The 22,811-nt window shown below is 37.3% G+C and overlaps 1 protein-coding gene across 2 annotated transcripts in view; it reads left to right on the top strand.

Moving 5' to 3' along the window:
- M1AP (meiosis 1 associated protein) overlaps positions 1–22,811 on the top strand; it is an 83,343-nt gene that overhangs the window by 14,100 nt on the left and 46,432 nt on the right. For both annotated transcript variants that reach the window (XM_059079626.2, XM_067007370.1), the window contains exons 3-4: positions 11,085–11,270; positions 12,200–12,368. In XM_059079626.2, coding sequence (XP_058935609.1) covers positions 11,085–11,270; positions 12,200–12,368 — 355 coding nt within the window. The remainder of the gene's footprint in view (positions 1–11,084; positions 11,271–12,199; positions 12,369–22,811) is intronic.

Below are 22,811 nucleotides of genomic sequence, written 5' to 3'. Positions count from 1 at the left end.
TATGACTATCTGTTAAACATCCCAAATAAAGTATTAGCAATAGGATCCAGCTCATATTTTAAAAATCATCTACAGGAATGCAGAAATGGTGCAGTATTGAAATCTATTAATATAGTTTACTATGTTAATATATCTAAGAAAAATATTATCGTGTTTATTTCCATACATACTTTAAAAATGGTGTTTAATAAAGTGCAACATCCAATCTTCTTTTAAAAAACCTTAAAAAATTAGGAACAGGTGGCTATTCCCATAGTGTATGTCTATGACAACTCAAAAACCAGATCTTACTTAATGAAAAGAAACTGAATATATTCCTGTGTAAAACAAGTAAGTTTACTATCATCACTGTTATCTAACAGTATTTTAGAGATTTTCACTGATATAATTGCACACATAAAAAGAAGTTAGAATATAGAAACAAGAAAAGGAGGGACTTCCCTGGCAGTCCAGTGGTTAAAAAGCCTCTGCGCTTCTGCTGCAGCGGGGCGCGGGTTTGATCCAGGGAACTAAGATCCCACATGCCCCAGGGCATAGCCAAAAAAGAAATAAGGAAGAAAAAGATAAAATGATCATTATTTGAAGATTAATGGTAATATATCTAGAAAACCCTAAAGAATCAACTAGAAAATTACTTAAAACAACAAAAGAATTCATGACAATGGTCAGGTACAAATATTAATACAGATATAAGTACCCTTTAGGGCTTCCCTGGTGGTGCAGTGGTTAAAAATCCGCCTGCCAATGCAGGGGACAAGGGTTCAAGCCCTGGTCCGGGAAGATCCCACATGCCACGGAGCAACTAAGCCCGTGCACCACAACTACTGAGCCTGCACTCTGGAGCCCGTGAGCCACAACTATTGAGCCCACGTGCCACAACTACTGAAGCTCGTGTGCCTAGAACACATGCTCTGCAACAAGAGAAGCCACTGCAATAAGAAGCCCGTGCACCACAACGAAGAGTAGCCCCTGCATGCCGCAACTAGGGAAAGACCATGCAGCTACAAAGACCAAGCACAGCCAAAAATAAATAAATAAAATAAATAAATTTATTTTTAAAAAATAATTATAATAAGTACCCTTTATATTATTCCAGAACAAACAAACCAGAAGTTAAAATGGCAGAAAAGTTCTCATCACAATAACAAAAATGATCAAATAAATGCTTATGAATGAAAATAATAATAAATCTGCAAGATTTATATGAATTTAAATGCTATTGAGAAACACAAAAGAAGACTTGAACAAATGAAAAGTCATTAGTTCTTGGGAGGACTTAGACCAGAAAGATGTCAGTTATCTCTAAATTAATCTATAAATGTAATGCAATTCCCAGTAAAATTTCTAACACAAGAACTAGACATCTTGATAATAAAGTTAAAATTAGAAACAAAAAACAAACAAGAATAGCTAGAGACTCTTCCTCTCAAATATTAAACAGATATTCACAGTGTGATACTGGAAATTGAAAAAACAGAGCAATAGAATATAATTTAAAGTCCAGAAATAGACCCAAATACATGGGGGGATTTAGTGTATAATAATGATGCTATTTAACATTAGTTGGAAAAATTATTCAACAAACTAGATAACCATGTGGGAAGAAATTAAGTTAGAGTCATACGCACAGCTTACACCAGTATAAATTCAAAAATAAATTTTTTTTAATAAATTTATTTATTTTTGGCTGCATTGGGTCTTCGTTGCTGCATGCCGGCTTTCTCTGGTTGCAGAGAGTCGGGGCTACTCTTTGTTGTGGTGCACGGTCTTCTCATTGTGGTGGCTTCTCTTGTTGCGGAGCATGGGCTCTAGGCATGCAGGCTTCAGTAGTTTTGGCGCGCAGGCTCAGGAGTTGCATATAGATCAAAGATTTAAATGTAAAAATTGAAAATATCTAAGTACTAGAACAGACTGTATCAGTCTGGGTCCAATCAGGAAACAGAAACCACACAGTGATTTAAACAAGTAAAAAGCATATAGAGTATTTTAACATAGTTTAAAATATTAAACTATGATAACATAGCAATTATAAGATATGAGAGAGCTTTTTGTGGTACCCTAGGACTGAGGGAGAGATCTCAAAGAAGGACAAACTTGGAAAGGGGACCCCTTTCCCAAGGCTGGGGTTTAGACCCAGTTGGAGAATATATGGTTGCAGCTCACTGGAGGCAAAGAAGTTCACTGGTTTGCTCAAGCCAGAGCTGGTCCATGGCTACTGGGAAAGCAGGAAGCAACCCTCCAGGTGTAGGCATAGTGGCTGATACGTAGGCATGCAGAGAGTGGAGAAGCCAATGTGGGCAGGAGGCCTGGAGTAAGCAGTGTCCGTGTTGGAAGAACAGCAGCATTGGGAGGACCATAAGAGACAAAACTTCTGAGGGGAGGGACAGGTGAGCAAAGGGAATCAGGCATCAGTGAAGGCAGGAGGCCTGAAGCATGCAGTGTCCATGCTGAGTGGACAGCTGACAGGTGATGAGGTTAGGGCTGAGAAGTTCCCAGTGTCCTAGTCAGCTCGTGCTGTGACTGGCTGGTTTAAACAATAGACATTTATTTTCTCAAGGTTTAGAAGGCTGGAAGTCCAAGATCAGGGTGCCAGCCTGGTCAGGCTCTGGTGAGAGTCCTCTTCCATCTTGCAGACAGTGGCTTTCTTGCTATGTGCTCATGTGGTCTTTCCTCAGTTCATGTACATGAAGAGAGAGCTCTGCTGTCTATTCCTCTTCTAAGAGCATCAGTCCCATCATGGAGGCCCCACTCTCATGACCTCATCTAAACCTAATTATGTCCCAGAGGCCTTGCCTCTAAATACCATCACATTGGGAGTTAGGGCTTCAATTTATGAATTTTAAGGGGACACAAACATTCAGTCCATAACACCAAGGGCCTACAAGTTCTGGGCATGTGGATGGAGCACTACCAGGTAACTTCATACCCCACTGGTTTCAGCAGGAGTGCACCTTCCTCTTGCAATGTCCCTCCAGTACACTCTACTCAGAAAACTTAACATCATGATTACTGTAAAGGAGAAAGGCTTAAAGTAGAATTCTGTCCATTATTGCAGAGATATACTGAAGGGTGAATTTTGAGCTAAGAGGCAATAAATCAACAATTAACATACAGACCATGGGGGGAAATGTAACAGTAAGAAAGGCCTTTCTAATCATAACACAAAACCCAAAATTCCAAAAATAAAAGATTAATAAATTCAGCTGAATAAATATAGAAAATAGAAAAAATAGAAAATATACACTTGGCCAAAAAGAAAAATACTGTGTGTAAAATCTAAAGACAACTGACAATATGAGGAAAAACATTTGCTTCTATATCACATAGGGTTAATTTCCCTAACCGCATAAAGATTTCCTTAAAATCAATAAAGATAATGACCAACAATCAATAGAAAGTGAGAAATTATATACACAGTTTTCATTAAAGGAAATACACGTGATGCTGAAACATTGAATATGTTCAGTCTCACTTATAAAAGAAATGCAAGTGAAAACTACATTGAGATGCTATTACTTTTCACCTATTTGGCTGGCAAAGATTTTTTTTTAAGTTTAATGACATACTGTTTATGAGGATATAAAGAAGCAGACACCCTTATATGCCATTTATGGGCATATATTTTAACACAATTTCTATAGTGGGCAATTTGGTATCACAATTTACATACCCTTTAACCTAACAAGTCTGTTTTTAATAGGTTTTGTTTTGTTTTGTTTTGGCTGCACTGGTCTTCATTGTTGCACGTGGGCTTCTCGACTTGTGGCGCATGGGCTCTAGAGTGCATGGGCTTAGTTGCAGTATGTGGTATCTTAGTTCCCCAGCCAGGGATCAAACCCGGGCCCCCTGCATTGGGAGCACAGAGTCTTAACCACTGGACCACCAGGGAAGTCTCACAAGTCTGTTTTTAGAAACATCCTACAGATATGTTTTCATATGTGCAAAAATGATTTGAGTATAAAATTATTCATTTCAGCATTGTTTGCAGTAGCAAAAGATTGGAAACAACCTAATGTTAATTAATAGGGAATTGGTTAAATAAAGTTATGGTCCATCCATTAATGGAATACTATGTAGCCATAAAAATTAAGACACTTTTTATATATTGAATGTAACAATTACCCAAATTTACTCTGCAACAAAATCAAGATATGAAAGAGTATCATAATCTCTTCTATTTTGGTAAGAAGAAAGATCAAGTTTATCATTTATATTTTCTTCCATTTAAAGAAATATCTCTGGAAGGATACCCAATAAGCTAGTAATATTGATTGCCTCCAGTAAAGTACTGGTTAGCTAAAGAACAAGAGTAGGAAGGTGACTTATTCTACATATTTTTTGTAACCTTTGAATCTTGAACACTTGTTGAATGCGAGAAGAAAAATTGCAACAAAATTTTGGAAACTATAATACAGGTGAAAAGTGATCATTGACTTAGCAGTCCCAAGAGAGCTAAATCTTAAGCCAGTAGTGGGAAACCCAAGGAAGAAAGCATTTTAAACCACCAAGTTCTCAAAAGCCTTAGGAATTGGTAAAATCAAGTACTTCTGGAGGTAAGAATGAAGGTAGAGCTAAAAGTAGAAAGATGTGGAACATCTGTTTAAAAAGCAGTTTGACCTTTAGATGCTCTCTTCTACTACAAAAGCAACAAACTTATTCGTCACCTTAGATGGGGCATCGCGACATGCCCCATACCAGTGGACCCCTAGGAATTTCACTGAGGTAGAAGGCCCCTGAATTTTAGTCGAATTTATTTCCTACCCTCTGGCATACAAATGTCTTACCAATAAGTTAGAGTAGGTGCTACTTCTTGCTCACTAGGTCCACTCAGCATAATGTCATTAATGTAATGGGCCAGTTTGATAGCTTGTGGAAGGGAATGGCAGTCAAAAATCCCTGAGAACTAAATTATGACATAGGGCTGGAGAATTGTTATACCCCAAGGTAGGACAGTGAAGGTGTATTGCTGGCCTTGTCAGCTGAAAGCAAACTGCTTCTGTGGGACCTTATAGACAGGAGTGGAGAAAAGGCATTTGCCAGATCAATAGCTGCATACCAGGTAACAGGAGATGTGTTAATTTGCTCAAGCAATGAAACCACATCTAGTACAGCAACTGCCATTGGAGTCACCACCTGGTTAAGTTTATGATAATCCACTATCATTCTCCAAGACCCATCTGTCTTCTGTACAGGCCAAATTGGCAAGTTGAATGGGGATATGGTAGAAATCACCACCCCGGCATCTTTCAAGTCCTTGATGGTGGCACCAATTTCTGCAATTCCTCCAGAAATTCAATATTACTTTTATTATTTTCCTAAGTAGAGGCAGTTCTAGAGGCTTCCACTTGGCTTTTCCTACCATAATTGCCCTCACTCCACAGGTCAGAGAACTAATGTGGGGATTCTGCCAGATGTTAGGTATATCTATTCCAATTATGCTTTCTAAAACTGAGGAAATAGCCACAGGATGCATTTGGGGACCCACTGGACCTGATATAAAATTTCGTTGATCACCTGACCTCCACAAGCCCCTACTTTGACTAGGGGGCAACAATGATGTTTGGGATCTCCTAGAATTAGTGTCAGTTCATAGCCAGTGTCCAGTAGACCCTGAAATGTCTGATTATCCCCTTTACTTCAGTGTACAGGTACCCTGGTAATGTTCAAATATTTCTGGTCCTTTTTTGATAGTTTTTTAATTCTTTGTTCATGGTGTTGAATCCCTCTTTTATTTCTTTAAACATCTTAAAGGTACTTAAATATATTTGATAATTCTAATATCTGAAATCGTTGGTATTCTAATTCTCCTGTTTGTTGTTTCTGTAGTCTCTCTCTCATAATGTTTGTTTCCTCACTGATTTTGTAATTTTGGATTATGAGCTTACCTTAAGCTGATCTTAATGTGTGAAAATTCTGTGAGGCCTGAGTTTAGGGCGTATACCTCTAGAAAGGATTTATGTTTGCTTGAGTCAGGTGCCCTGAGGTGCTATCAACCCAGGACCACTTTAAGTTATGTTTTAAACTTAGGGTTTCCTAGATCCTGCAGATAAAGACAAATCCCAAACCCACATGAGGGGAGATATGTGGTTTCTAGGTCCCAGCAGTGATTTCTTTCTCATTTCTACTCAGAGCTCACATAAGTCAACAAGTTTCATTGTCACCTCCCTTGACCAGCAAATAGATTCTTTCTAGCCCACTTTTTCACTGAGAAAATAACCTTTTGAATGGTCTTAACTTTGAGCCAGGATGGCAATTCCAACTCTTCTCCTTATGAGGACCTAAGGCCTTGTCTCCTTCTCCTTTACAACACAAAGCCCTAGGTTCCCAAGATCAACAAGTAAAGCCAAGACTTTTATACCTATCTCACACTGTAGTTTCCTGTTGTCCCCACTTTGGTACCTGGGGATTTCCCTTAATTTCTTATGAATTCAACTATGCATATAAAAGATATTTGTGTTTTATCTAGTATGTATACTGTTAGGTCATGGAAGAGTGTGTTTCAGATATCTAGTTTTTTTATTTGTAGGTGTTTTTTACATATTAAGAATATTAATGTCATGCTAATCATATACATTGCAAATATTTACCCAGTTTGTTTTTTGTCTTTAACTTTATTCATATTCTCCTTTACTTAACAGAAAATTTTAATTTTTGTGTGGTCAGATCTCTTCATTTTTCCTTTTATGGTTTCCTACCTTTGTTGTCATGTTTCCAAAGGCCTTCCCTACCAGAAGATAGTATCCTTTTTTTCCTACTATTTTCTTAGTTTATTTTTTCAATAAATTTCTCATTATTGAATAATTTTAGATTCATCAAAAAGTTGCAAAGGCAGTACGGAGAATGCCTGTATTTTCTAACTTATATTTTTCTTCCCCCTGAAATTTATTATATGTGCATCCATTTACCATTTATTCAAAAATAATTTGTTTAATAAAACTGTGTTCCAGGTACTGTTCTAGGCCCTGCAGACCTGGCAATGAAGAGATAGATCAGATTCTTCCTTTAGTATATTATTATATTGAGCTTATATTCTAGTGAGATAGACAGACAATAATTTGTCAACATACTTTGGAAAATGTCATTCTAGTGTGACTCTTACCCTTTCTGTTCTGAGGCTATTTATCTCACTTTTTTGTAAAGTTAGTAGAAAGTGGGAATTATGTCTTTGTTTTAGGTACCTAGTACATCCATCATAAGCACATAATAATAAATGTGTTTTAAATGGATGACTGAATGGACCTATGTCATTTACATAGATACTATTTTTTTTTCCACTTATTTTTGTCAGTTGTAGAATAGGGCCATTAAGTCAATACAAACCCCTTCTGTTTAATCAGCAATGTCTTAAGTGCTTTTAGGGTTTGGTAGTGATAAAAAATAGTAACCACAGCTAACACTGAGTACATACTGTGTGATATGAACTAAGTCATTTAATAGTTAGTCTGTAAGATAAGTATTTCCACTGTCCCCAATTTCTAATTGAAGACATTTTAGCTTAAGGACTCATAGTCAATAAGAGGAAGAGATAGGTTTGGAACTCAAGTCTATTTGGATCTAAAACCTGAACCAAGACTAGTACTTCTTTAACTAAAATGCCCACTACTCTTCAACAAGTATCCTCTACTCTTGTCAGGCACATTTCCTCTTCTTCTCTGACACATTATATTCACTTTCAACCTCCATAGATGCTTGTATTGAACTTTCAGCCTCTCTACCAATCCCCCAACACACACACATAAACACATAAAATACTGTATTCTTTTTACAAATCTTACCCTTTCAACTCTCAGCCCAATCTCACCCCCTTTCCAACAACACTTACCTTTCTTTTTCTAAATCTCTAAAGTATCAATAGTCTATAACAGTCTCTTTCAACTGGGATACACATACCACTGGGGCTATAAGACTTCCCAGAGTACACATGAATATATAATTTTAAAGAATTAATATATAGATCCTCAATTTCCACTAGTATTCTTTTCTAAAATTTCTCTAATTATGCCTACGATGAGGGTGTCAGACTACTTCGTCATTCCCACCATCCCTTTCACAATTACCCTTCCTCCACTTAACAAAGAAAATCCAAAATAAAAAGGAAGAGATGAGAGGTACAAATCTTTCACCCACTATGAATTTTACTGTGATGAATTGCCATGTGGTTTTGTGTGTGTGTGTGTGTGGTACGCGGGCCTCTCACTGTTGTGGCCTCTCCCGTTGCGGAGCACAGGCTCCGGACGCGCAGGCTCAGAGGCCATGGCTCACGGGCCCAGCCGCTCCGCGGCATGTGGGATCTTCCCAGACGGGGGCACGAACCCGCGTCCCCTGCATCGGCAGGCGGACTCTCAACCACTGCGCCACCAGGGAAGCCCTGCAATGCGGTTTTAAAACTTGCAGGGGCACCAAACAAGGAATAATTCAAAATATTGGCATCAATGTAAGAAAGTAAATGACTTACGATTGGGTTAAAAATCTTTTGCAACCAGGTGATTTCCAATTTTAACAAAATTGAAGGAAGACTAAATTGAGGGACTTCCCTGGAGGTCCATTGGTTAAGACTTCACCTTCCAATGCAGGAGGTTGTAGGTTCGATCCCTGGTCAGGGAGCTAAGATCCCACATGCCTCGTGGCCAAAAAGCAAAACAAAAAAAACAGAACCAATATTGTAACAAACTCAATAAAGACTTAAAAAAATGGTCCACATCAAAAAAAATCTTTAAAAAAAAGACTAAACTGAGTAGCAGCTCATAGATCATTAAAATAATTTTTATTAGTATCTATATCCCTATATAATTTTTGGCATATAGCTCAGAATGAATTTGACAATTTGATTGACATCTATATTTATCAGGACTATGGTTCTCGGCACTAGAAACCTCCTAGAAAATAGGAATAGGATTAATACTGAATGTTGGTGCCATTCAATCAGTAATTTATTTATTCACACATACCTTAACTAATTGAAAAAATAACACAACATGCTCATGCCATTGAGATGCACTTCTAATTAAAGTTTATGCTTAATGCCAATAATTATCAAAATAGGTAATATATATGTTGTTTTGATCAATTGTATATGAACAATAATTTTAATAATAGCTCAATCTAGATTATTAATTAGAGCCTATAGTCATAGGAAATTTTAAAATCTTACAACATGTAAATATTTTTGACACAGAGAAGTATGATAAGATGATTAATAAAAAACTGCCAACCGAAAAATTCTATTACATTATGATAAAACTCTATGAGAAAAGTGAAATGGAAATATGAATTCAAGGAGAAAAATGAATTATATTAATTTCCATTTGTTAAAAAGAAAAAAGAGCTTGCTCATGTACTTTTTAAATTGAATAATGCAAGTATCAAATCACTATGATATTTAGATTCTATTGGATTATGTTTTAAAGAGTAGTGGTATAGTTTTATTTTGAAATATTGATATTTAAATATGCTGGAAGTTATATCCTTAATGACTACGTACTTAATTAAAATCTAGATGTCAACTTAAAAACATAAAAAGGAGTATATCATTTTTCATATTCTTTTAGGGAGTACATGAAAAGAAATGCTCAAAGGCTACTAGTCCGTACTTGAGTAGGTTTCTTATCTTCCTATCTAGATGACAAGTTCTCTTTGTGTAAGCATTATATACTATTTCTTTTTTTTTTTAACATCTTTATTGGAGTGTAACTGTTTTACAATAGTGTGTTAGTTTCTCCTTTACAACAAAGTGAATCAGCTATACATATACATATGTTCCCATATCTCTTCCCTCTTGCGTCACCCTTTCCCAGAGATTCATGGAGAGGAGCATGTAAGCAAAGTAACATGCTCATGAATTTTATGTGCATTTTGCAAATATTGCTCAATTCTGCTTTTTGATCAGGAAAGTTTCCTTATCCCAAATATAATTCCTCCCCACCCCACCCCCACCTGCTATTGATGCTTGGAATTCCTTCAAATAGTGTCACAAATTTTAATTCCACATTTATTCAAAATGCATATATTCTTAGGAGACGTAACATCGATCTAGAGTCAGATTAGATTAGATTACTTCCTGAGAACAAGTTTTTATGAAGGCAAGTGAGGAGAGCCAGGAGATTTACGTGTTGACTCCTTGACCTGACTGCAGACTAAGCCAATCATCTCTGCTTAAAGTGATCCTGAGGGGCAGATTAGGTAGGACCTTATCAGTTCTAAAATGATCGGGCTTCCCTGGTGGCGCAGTGGTTGAGAGTCCGCCTGCCGATGCAGGGGACGCGAGTTCGTGCCCCAGTCTGGGAAGATCCCATGTGCCGCAGAGCAGCTGGGCCCGTGAGCCATGGCCCCTGAGCCTGCGCGTGCGGAGCCTGTGCTCTAAAACGGGAGAGGCCACAACAGTGAGAGGCCCGTGTACCACAAAAAAATAATAATAATAAAATAAAATGGTCAAAATCCTTATTTCTGATAAAACATCACTCTTTTTTTTTTTTTTTGGTACGTGGGCCTCTCACTGTTGTGGCCTCTCCCGTTGCGGAGCATAGGCTCCGGAAGCGCAGGTTCAGTGGCCATGGCTCACGGGCCCAGCCGCACCGCGTTATGTGGAATCTTCCCGGACCAGGGCACGAACCCGTGTCCCCTGCATCGGCAGGCGGATTCTCAACCACTGCGCCACCACGGAAGCCCAAAACATCACTCTTGAATAGAGAAGCTCGCTGTAGCTAGACTGATTGAGAAGTGAAGATAATGTCTAAGAGTGACACTGCTAGGCCTCCAATTTGCAGACCACCCCAAAGTAAAACTAAGCAGTCACAACTCAACCTTCCTTTGGGTGAGTGAGTGAGTTAAAACACATTCTTTCCTGTTTCTAGTAATTCCACATAATCAAAGTCCTTTGACTGCAAATTTTCTTTCCTCTGGTCTAGGGAAGATTATAATGCAGTGCCTAGAACATAGTAGGCATTCCATAGATCTTGGTCAAATAAACAGATTTTCAGGAAGGGAGAAGTACTCTTGAGGAGTAATTGATAATGAAATTAGACTGCCAGTTAATCTGAAACCTGAGTCACTAAAGATTTGCATCTTTGATTCATTTTTCTCTGCAGCAAGTGAAAGGGAACTTTGCTAGGCTGCAGGCCTGCATCTCAGAACTCCGCATGTTGCAAAGAGAAGGTTGTTTCAGACCACAAGCCACTTCTCTGCAGCTGGCAATAAAGGATGGGCTCCAGCAGTTTAAACAGTACAGTGGACACATGACCACAAGTGCAGCTCTGACCTACACTTCCCTGGAGGTAAAAGATGGCTTAGGACACTAAGCCATCTTCCCATTTCAGTCCATCTAGATCCTTCATTATTTGTCATCCTTCTGTTGTTCTCTGTTTCATTCACATTGAAAGTCATGACTAGATACTCCATTGGGTACATGAGTGACTGTGAGTTAAAACACATTCAGTCTCTAGTAACATCAGGCATCAGACAAATGAGTTTAAAAATAATTATGCTTTCATCTGCATGCTTATTCATCAATTTAAAATGTCTAAGTACAAAAGAGAATTGCATGTATTTAATACTTGCCTTCCAGAGTTTCAAGTTCAACCCAGATTCAGATTGAGCAAGGAGAGAAATCTACATGGAAGTACCGCTGTGAGAAAAGAGCATATAAGCTCTCTGATCTTTAGTACACATTTAATGAGTGGAATTTAAGGATTCTATTTCCTTTGTATCCTCAAGAAATCAAAGCACTTTGAGCAAGAGGGATACTGCCAATGATTCAAGCAATCTTAAAAACTGAAACACAGTGGGGGACTTCCCTGGCAGTCCAGTAGTTGAGACTCCATGCTCCCAATGCAGGGTGTGCGGGTTCAATCCCTAATCGGGGAACCCTAGTTGGGGAACTAAGATCCCACATGCTGCACGCGGTATAACCAAAAGAAAAACTAAAACTAAAACACAGGGATGGCTTCTCATTGGTCACTTTCTGGGGTAGGTTCAGCCTGTTTGGAAGGGTCCTGTGATGATCTGTCCCACCAGACCTCTCCCACCAGAATCTGTCAAATGAAATTTGATTTGCAAATTACATATAAATCTTTTTCTTTGCCCTAAAGACAATAGCCACTACCACAGATTTCTGTGGTGTTTAATCCCCCAGATCTAACCTGTTACATTCTAACCTCTGTACATCAGGGAAAGTAGACACATTGATTCTTCTATTTATTTCCAGATTACTGTTCTGACTTCACAGCCTGGAAAAGAGGTGGTCAAACAATTGGAGGAAGGATTGAAAGATACAGACATAGTCAGGGTCAGCAGGCTTCAGGTGGTTGAGATCACAAAGGGAGTCCTAGAATGTATGGACTCAGCATCCCCTGTTGAAGAGGCCAGCAACGACGGTAAGAGTTAAAAGAAAAGTTAAAAAGAATGGTAAGATTTTAATGAGTAGTCTTTTACAGATCAGGAAGATTATTTTCCATGGTCTTTTTTTTTAAAGATTTTTTTGATGTGGACCATTTTTAAAGTCTTTATTGAATTTGTTACAATATTGCTTATGTTTTATGCTTTGGTTTTTTGGCCGCGAGGCATGTGGAATCCTAGCTCCCCGACCAGGGATTGAACCCTCACCACCTGCTTTGCAAAGGGAAGCCTTAACCACTGGACCACCAGGGAAGTCTCTTCCATGGGCTTTTTATGTTCTTAAATAAAATGAAGCCAACAGATTTCACTGTGGTTCAGACAGGTGTTTCTAGGTGTTAGAGTTTAATTTTTTAATCATATTTTTAATTTTAGAAACAATATATGTTAATGTAAAACCTGAAATATAGGTATAAAAAGTAAAAATTCCTTCCTCCTCAAGAGGTTGGGGTATCCCTCTTAATGTTCCATTAGACAGATAGATAGATAGATAATAGGAAGAAATATTTTATATTTTAATGGGATCATGACATACGTAATATTCTGTAATCCTCTTTGCATGTTGTACAGCTATCTATGTTAGTATCTATAGACATGCCTCATTTTTTACTGGATACATGATTTTTTTTACTTTGTGGTTGGACCATAGTTTGTTTAATCACTTATTAATGAATAATTTGGTTTATTACATTTTGCTATTATAACCAATGCTTCATTGGTCACACAAGGCCCTGCATTCAGAAAGCCTCTATGCTTAGGATTTAACGCTTTTGGGTTGCAGTCTTGAAATTCTTAATCAGTGTTTTGTAAGTGAAGTTTGATGGAACAATGGAAAATGTGCCAGGAGATTATAGTCTCGGTTCATATGTGCCCTGCCTACCTCCTACCTCCCCAGAATGGGTTTTGAGTCACCAGCTTCACAGCCCTGATGTCCCCAGCCCACCTACCCCAACCCAATGACTACTGGCACTCAGATCCCTGCTAATAAATCCCACATAAGTCACCAGTAATCATACACTTCCTAAAAGAGAAAATATTCAAACTGAGTCTTAAAGGAAAAATAGGAATTAACCAAGCAGAGGAAGAGGAAAGGGGGACTCAAAAAGGAGACCCAGAGACATGAGAAAGCAAGATAAATCAACTTTCAGAGATGAGCCCATGGTTCCTTATGTCAGGAGCCTATCAGACAGAGGCAGGAGTAAGGCTCTAAAGGTAGGCAAGGGTTATATCAAGAAAGGCCATATATGCCCTAAACCCATTCTAAGACATTTGGATTTCATGCTAAAGCAATGGAAATTTATGAGAAGATTTTTTCAGGAGATCAAGTAGAGATTCTCAAATTACAGCATTTAAAAGGTTTTTAACTGGTTTTAATTTATCCAACACTCAAGTTACAGTTCACCCTCTGTCAGTTCTTTCTGGTTATATTGGTCTTCTCCAAGGTTATACACACCTGGAGGTGTCCACTGTTCTGATACCATTGATCTCTTCCTGGTTCCACATAAATAACCTCACTCTTCCCTTCACGCCCTAATTAGGTTAGGGGGTTGGTAACTAAGGATGTGTTTCCCATCAAATTCTGACACATGTGGATCCTTCCAGCATCATGGACCACTGACATTGTTCTGGTTGGGTTGGGAGGGTAACTATCCTTGCTGTGTGGTGTATGAGCTCTCAGCTACTACACACCCTCTGCTTTTCTCAAGCCAGTCTCCTCACTGACTATCCTTCTATCTCCATCCCTCCACTTGTAGTACTCTTTTCTTCTGAATTCCCCCTTCTTTCCTCTGCATTCCTCCCCTTATCCTCTTCCAACCAAATCCTCCCCAACCTTTAAGGCCTAATTCAGGTTCATGACTACTGAATTGATTTTCCTCTCCTTAGAAAAACCACATAGCCTGTGGTCTACAACACAATTTAGCATTTAATTATATACCACATAGAACTAGGTCTGTTTACCATTGCTTTATTTTGTTTTTAACGTCTTTATTGGAGTGTAATTGCTTTACAATGGTGTGTTAGTTTCTGCTGTATAACAAAGTGAATCAGCTATACATATACATATATCCCCATATCCCCTTTCTCTTGCGTATCCCTCCCACCCTCCCTATCCCAACCCTCTAGGTGGTCACAAAGCACTCTCCGTGGAATGCAGCTGCTTCCCACTATCTATTTTACATTTGGTGATGTATATATGTCAATGCTACTCTCTCGCTTCATCCCAGCTTACCCTTCCCTCTGCCTGTGTCCTCAAGTCCATTCTCTACGTCTGCATCTTTATTCCTGTCCTGCCCCTAAATTCATCAGAACCATTTTTTTTTAGATTCCACGTATATGTGTTAGCATACAGTATTTGTTTTTCTCTTTTTTTAAATTTTTTGTTTTGTTTTGTTTTTTTGTGGTACGTGGGCCTCTCACTGTTGTGGCCTCTCCCATTGCGGAGCACAGGCTCCAGACGCGCAGGCTCAGCGGCCATGGCTCACGGGCCCAGCCGCTCCGCAGCATGCGGGATCCTCCCAGACCGGGGCACGAACCCGCGTCCCCTGCATCGGCAGGTGGACTCTCAACCACTGCGCCACCAGGGAAGCCCTGTTTTTCTCTTTTTGACTTACTTCACTCTGTATGACAGTCTCTAGGTTCATCCACCTCACTACAAGTAATTCAATTTCGTCTCTTATTATGGCTGAGCAATATTCCATTGTATATATGTGCCACATCTTCTTTATCCGTTCACCTGTCGATGGACACTTAGGTTGCTTCCACTTCCTGACTATTGTAAATAGTGCTGCAGTGAACATGGTGGTACATGACTCTTTTTGAATTATGGTTTTCTCAGGGTATATGCCCAGTGGTGGGATTGCTGGGTCATATGGTAATTCTATTTTTAGTTTTTTAAGGAACCTCCATACTGTTCTCCATAGTGGCTGTATCAGTTTACATTCCCACCAACAGTGTAAGAGGGTTCCCTTTTATCCACACCCTCTCCAGCATTGTTTGTAGATTTTTTGATGATACCATTGCTTTATTGTGTGATAATTTTGTCTTCTCACCTAAACTGTAAACTACTTGTTATCTTTTCTATCTGTATTAACTCTTAAGCATTAAGCCTTGGCATTACGAATTTGTCTTACTCATTTCTGCACCCCACTCTGTAGTATATCCTAGATTATCAGTATATATTTGTTGAATGAATTGATAACAGTGATACCTGAGGAGTCTGTTCTTGGTCTGCCCAGCATCCCCTGCATCCCCCTTCTTTAGTAACACCTCTATTTTCATGGTCACAGCGTGGGCCATGACCCAGCTGAGGCAATCATAGTTCTCCAGGCTACTAATCAGTGTCTTTCCCAGTGGGTTCTCAAACTGAATCTGTGTGAGAGAAGCTCTTTTTATTTCTCTTTGATCATGGACAGATCAGGCATGGACTATATCCTTTTCTCCCTTCAGTGACTATACCCAGAAAGTACTGAATCTCTAATGGCACAAAGCTCAGAGTACTCTGAGGGTACCTGATGGCTTTATTTAAAATAGTTAGAGGCTAGCACTGTATAGAAGAGCTTTTAAATGCAGGAAGGCAGCTTTTTACCTTGTGTCACTGCTAACGATTCTTCCAGTAACTTCCTATTTGCTTATAAATAATACATTATCCCATAAATTGCTTGTAATTCCCCTTTGTGAGTTAAGTGTACATATGGTTCATAGCTTGAAATGTTCCCAGTTTGCCTGTACTTTCCTCAAAGTTAATTCCTTTATTCCATTAATGTTTTGCTTTATCTGATGTTCTTGTCAAGAGATTAACAACAGCAACTAGTCTTATTCTCAGAAGGATGAGTGCTCTAGAATTAGGTTGCCTGAGTCTAAATCCCATTTCTATTACTTACTAGCTGTGTGGCTTTGGAGAAGATACTTAGCCTGTGTAAGCCTTTAATTCCTGCCCCATCCAGTAGTTGTGGGAATTAAATGAGATCATACATGTTAATTACTTAGTATACAGTAAATGCTAAATGAAAGTGAGCTGTGCTTAGTATTTTTGAAAATTTTTGTATATGGATGGTTTAATATTTCTGAGATTTGTTTTTAATGGCCAGGCCTCAAGTGGACTGTGAGTTACCTGAGGATAAGACTGTGTCTTATACATCTTTGTATCACCAGCATATATCATTCTGCCTGGCACATAGTAAATTCTCAATAAATGTTTCTTGAATAAATAAATGAATGATTGGGAAAAATCAAATAATTTGTGAGAGGTGTTGACCACACTCTCTGACATCAACTCAAATATTTAGGGACATATGCCAAGCACCTGTAGCTTCCCTTCATAGCCCATGAATATCATGAATTGATTCAAATACTTTTTGAATCTATTTATAATTTTTTAACTGTGGTAACCATGATCATCAATTAAATAAAAATTGTCTACATGCTACTTTTTGAAGAAAGAAACAGGTAGGTTACAAGGAAATGATATTACAGATCAATTTTAAAAGGAACTATGAGATTATGTCCTTTGATTGGTCTAATTTCTGCCTTCTTTAGTGCAGCCCTGCATAGTGAGATCTAATTATTACAAAGATGACTTGGAGACTGCAAGATCCAGAATTGTTGAAGAAAAAGTGAACTTAGAAATTAAGAAGGTAGACTCACCTCTTAGAAAGTTCTTTAGCAAGATAATTTCATTTTAATGAAAAGGTTAACTTTAAATCACATTCATATCAGTTAAGGTTTTCTATAAATTTTCAGGCTTATGGCTTATTATATGTTTTCTTTCAAGTGTATAAATGACACTTTCTTCCATCTGTTCTTGATTAGCCTAACTTGTTCATTTTTTCTTTATTTAAAATTTAGCTGATATTAAGAACATCAGAAGTTCACCAGATGTATTTGACAGAGATATGTTTACAAAGTTTTATGGAGCTGAAAATGAATTTGACTGATCTTAAAAATTTTTAGGTGGTCATCCAATAGGAAATACAATAATTAAATTAAATTAAATCCACCCCTATTCTTAGATGAATGCAAAGACAGTATAAAATCTATGAAGTTATCATCAGTGTTATTATTATACGTATGGTCATTATAATAAAAGCCTCAAATAAATTCCCAGTTTATATACACATTCTTTACACACATTCATTACACTCGGAGTTGTAAGCAATGTTGAATCTTTAATAAAACGTTTTTCTTTAATTTAGAAAACCTATTTAGTTACGTTAAGGCTTGTAAGAATGGGCTTAGATTGTATTCTCATCCTGTAACCCCATAGGAATTGTTTTAAAATTTGCTCAAGTAAATGCTTGCTTTAAAGAACCATTTCTTACCCTTGCAAGTGTGGAAATAAGTCATTTGTATAAACTTGAAAAAAAATTTAGCTGAAATATCCTGCCTAGCTGTCTCTGTGGTAGCTTTTGTCCAGTTATTTTTTAATTTTTTATTACAAGTAAACATTCCCTATACGGAAGTATAGGTTAAAATGATCCAAAATTCTACCCTCCAGAGATAATTGCTATCAGCAGTGTAGGACACATTCTACTGAATTGCTTTCCTTACACATATATGGACATGAACATACATGTACTATTATTAGGGTTTTTTATATCATTCACTTTTACAAAAATGGAACTATATAATACCCACTATCCACTGATCTGCATTTTTTTATTTAGTTATTTATCCAATAATTTTTTTCATATTGGCATATAGAGATCTAACCCATTCCTTTTAGTAGCTGTGAGGTATTCTAGTGTATAAATTCATCACCATTTATTTAACCATCCAACTGAATTTTTATTTGAACTCTGTGGCCTTGAACAAGTTACTTAAACTCTTCATCCCACAATTTTCTCATTTATAAAATAAGGCTAATAATAGTAGCTATCCTATAGGGTTGTTATAAGGATTAAATATAACTTGCATGTAAAGTACTTAAAACAGTACCTGGCACATGTGAGCCAGAAAACATAAATGTTTTCTGTTGATATTAATAGTAGTAGTAAGAGTTGTAAGGTGGAGTCCTCACACAAACTTTTTACTGAGAAAATTTATATATGCCTTTTTACTTAGAAAATTTCAGTCTCTATTAATTTTTTATTGAAAAGAATATGTGACTATAAAATAATTTTTAATGCAAAATCATTCACAATTCCACTACCCCATTACACTGATTTTGTTTTTGCACATTACCTCTCAGTTGTCCACAATCATTTTTAGGTTTCAGAGTTACAATTTATGTATGTAATTTTTTTGTTTTCATGTAACATAATATAAAATGTTTTCCATAGTTTTATAGCCTTTCTTTTCTGTTATTTATCCATTTTTTTCCTGTTTTGCTCTTAAAAGAGGACTAGAAATGTTGGTCTGTGAAATAGAAATGTGAAGAGATATACTTCTCACAGGGGAAGATGGAATACTTCTTTATCTTTATATGCCCTCTTTATATGTAAGCCAACCTGAAACCTTTAGAGCAAATCTCTAATACTGGATTTTGATCATAAATTTAAGATCTGGGAGAGCCTGCCAATTCCAGCAGCCAAAATTAAGCACATAGGAGAGCCATCAATGGAGAGAATAATGCTGCTACTTGGCTTTATTTTTAAGTAAGTTCTGAGCCTCAAGGAAAAGATATGTGAACTAAAAGCCATAGTCTCTTACATACTCTAACAGTTTTCTATAGATTATAATAACAGCAACCTTTTATTGAACACCTTCTGTCCAAATACTTTCTGTTTTAAATACGTTCCACTATTATTTAATCTCATATTATCTAGATGAAGAAACTAAGGCATAGTTTCTTGTCCAAATTAGCTTTCCCAAAGTTTCTTAGTTAAGATACAGAACAGGGATTCTAAGCAGTCTGACTCAAAAGCTCACATACTTAACCATTCTCTATACTTCCTCAGTTGAGAAGAGCAATTAAGATAATCAAAAATTCAAAAGTTGGTTCTTTGAAAAAAATGGATAAAATAGAGAATTTTTTGGTGAAATCAATGAAGAAAAGACAAAGAAAGAGGGCACAATAAACTATGTTAGGGTTGTGGAAAAGGAGCATAACTGCAGATAGAAGTATGGAATCAAACATTTAGACAAAAACCAATATATTGCTTAAAAGATATAAATTTTGACTCAGAAATAAAAATCTAAATGGTTCCCCTAAACAATTATCAATCCTAGATGGTTTTATAGTCAAATTCCATCAAACTTTCAAGGCACAGATCACTCCAATCTTATACAAACTCTTCTGGAAATTAAAAAAGAAAGAAAGAAAAAGAAAATACCCCCCCACTGCCAAGTCATGATAGAAAACCAGACAAGAACAATGTGAGAAAAGAAAATTGCAGGCCAATCCACTCATGAAAATAGATAAAACCATCTTAAATTATCTTATCATGTATAAAAAGAGATTATAGAACTGATCAAGTTGGATTTATCCCTGTAATACAAGGTGATTTTGCATTAGAAATATATAAATATAAATTTAACCAAGGAGGAAAAAACCTGTACTCTGAAAACTATAAGACATTGATGAAGGAGATTAAAGATAGTACAAATAAATGGAAAGATATCCTGTGGTCACGGACTGCAAGAATTGATATTGTTAAAATGTCCATATTACCCAAAGCAATCTACAGATTTAATGCAATCTGTATCAAAATACCCATGACATTTTTCACAGAACTAGAACAAATAATCCTAAAATTTCTATGGGACCACAAAAGACACTAAAGAGCCAAAGCAATCTTGAGAAAAAAGAAAAAAGTTGGGGGTATCATGCTCCCTTACTTCAGACTATGCTACAAAGCTACAGTAATAAAAAAGTATGGTACCAGCACAAAAACAGACACATAGATCAATGGAACAGAATAGAGATCCCAGAAATAAACCCACGTACTTACGGTCAATTAATCTATGACAAAGTAGGCAAAAATACACAATGGAGAAAAGACAGTCTCTTCAATAAAGTGGTGTTGGGAAAACAGCACAGCTATGTATAAAAGAATTAAATTAGAATATTTTCTCATACCATATACAAAAATAAACTCAAAATGGATTAAATACCTAACTGTAAGACTAGAAACCATAAAACTCCTAGAAGAAAATATAGGCAAAACACTCTTTGACATAAATTATAGCAATATTTTTTTAGCTCTGTCTCTTAAGGCAATGGAAACAAAAGCAAAGATAAATAAATGGGGCCTAATTAAACTTAAAAGCTTTTGCACAGTGAAAGAAATCATTGACAATATGAAAAGACAACCTAGTGAATGGGAGAAGATATTTGCAAGTGATATCATTTGATAAGGGATTAATATCCAAAATATATAAAGAGCTCATACAACTGAATATCAAAAAAAAACACAACCCAATTAAAATGGGCAGAAGATCTGAATAGACATTTTTTCCAAAGAAGACATATAGATGACCAACAGGCACATGAAAGGATGCTCAACATCACTAATCGTCAGAGAAATGCAAATCAAAACCACAATGAGCTATCACCTCACACCTGTCAGAATAGCTATTGTCAAAAGACAACAAATAATAAATGTTGGCAAGGATGTGGAGAAAAGGGAACCCTAGTACACTGTTAGTAGGAATGTAAATTGGTGTAGCCACTATGGAAAACAGTATGGAGGTTCCTCAAAAAATTAAAAATAGAATTACCATATGATCCAGCAATTCCACTCCTGTATGTATATCTGAAGAAAACAAAAACACTAATTTGAAAAGATATATGCACCCCAATGTTCATAGCACCATTATTTACAAAACCACGATATGGAAGCAACTTATGTCCATCACCAAATGCGTGGATAAAGGAGATGTGGTATATATATACACAAGGAATATTACTCAGCCATAAAAAGGACTGAAATTTTGCCATTTGCACAACATGGATGGATCCAGAAGGTATTATACTTAGTGAAGTAAGTCAGACAGAGGAAGATAAATACTGTACATTATCATTATATGTGGACTCTAAAAAATAAATGAATGAATATAATAAAACAGAAACAGACTTATAGATACAGAGAACAAATCAGTGGTTACCAGTGGGGAGAGGGCTTAGAGGGAGGGGCAAGATAGGGGAAAGCAATTAAGAGGTACAAACTACTATGTATAAAGGTACAAGGATGTAATGTACAGCACAGGGAAATAGCCAATATTTTATAATAACTTTAAATGGAGTATAATCTGTAAAAATATTGAATTTACTATGTTGTACACCTGAAACTAATATAACATTGTAAATCAACTATACTTCAATAAAAAAGAAAGAAATGTATAAATATAATTTACCACATCAACAGATAAAGGTAAAAATTATGTTATCTTAATAGAAACAGAAAAACATATGATAAAATTAACATCCATTCATTATTTAAGAAAAAAATCTTGGTAAACTAGAGATAGAAAATAACTTCTGTAACTTGGCAAAATGTTTCTATCAAAAGTCTACAATACAGTTCTTACTGGTGAAAGATTACCTTTAGGCCTTTACATGCAGCACCATATGAGCAAGTGAAACTAGACCAAGCACAAAGGGAAAGAAAAAAAAAAAAAGGAGGGTGGCCAAGATGGCAGAGTAGAAAGACCCTGAACTCACCTCATCTTGCAAGCACACCAGAATCACAACTATCTGTAGAATAGCCATCAATGAAAAAGACCAGAACCTACCAGAAAAGATCTTCTATGACTAAAGACATAAAGAAGTTACCACAACAAAATTGGTAGGAGGGGCAGACTCACAATATAATCAAGGCCCATACACCCTGGGTGGGCAACCCTCAAAAGAGAGAATAATTATACTGTAGAGGTTCTCCCACAGGAGTGAGAGTTCTGAGTCCCATATCAGGCTCCCCAGCCCAGGGTCCTGCACCAGAAAGATGAGCCCCAGAGCATTTGGCTTTGCAGGCTTAATTTCAGGAATCCCAAAGGTCTGGGGGAAATAGAGACTTCATTCTTAAAGGACACACACAAAATCTCACACACACTGGGACCCAGGGCAAAAGCAGTAATTTGATAGGAGCCTGGGCCAGACCTAGCTGCTTGTCTTAGAGAGTCTCCCAGAGAGATGGGGGGCAGCTGCAGCTCACCCTGGGGACATAGGCACTGGCAGCAGCCATATTTGGGAGCTTTCTATCATATGGACACTGGTGCAGGCAGGCACCATCATGGGATCTTCCCTCTAGCTCATTAGCACCAAGACCTGGCCCCACCCAACAACCTGTAGGCACCAATGCTGGGACACCTCAGACCAAACAACTAACTGAGCAGAGACATGGCCGCACCCATCAGCAGACAGGCTGCCTAAAGACTACCTGAGCCCACAGCCACCTCCAGATATGTCTTTAGACACAACCCTGCCCACCAGAGGGCCAAGACCCAGCTCCTGCCCTGCCCTCTGGGAAGCTTGCAGTAACCTCTAG

This window comes from Kogia breviceps, chromosome 11 (assembly GCF_026419965.1).
Source record: "Kogia breviceps isolate mKogBre1 chromosome 11, mKogBre1 haplotype 1, whole genome shotgun sequence".
NCBI classification, from domain to species: domain Eukaryota; kingdom Metazoa; phylum Chordata; class Mammalia; order Artiodactyla; family Physeteridae; genus Kogia; species Kogia breviceps.
Note: the sequence above shows the minus strand (reverse complement) of the source record. Positions and strands in the feature narration are given on the sequence as shown.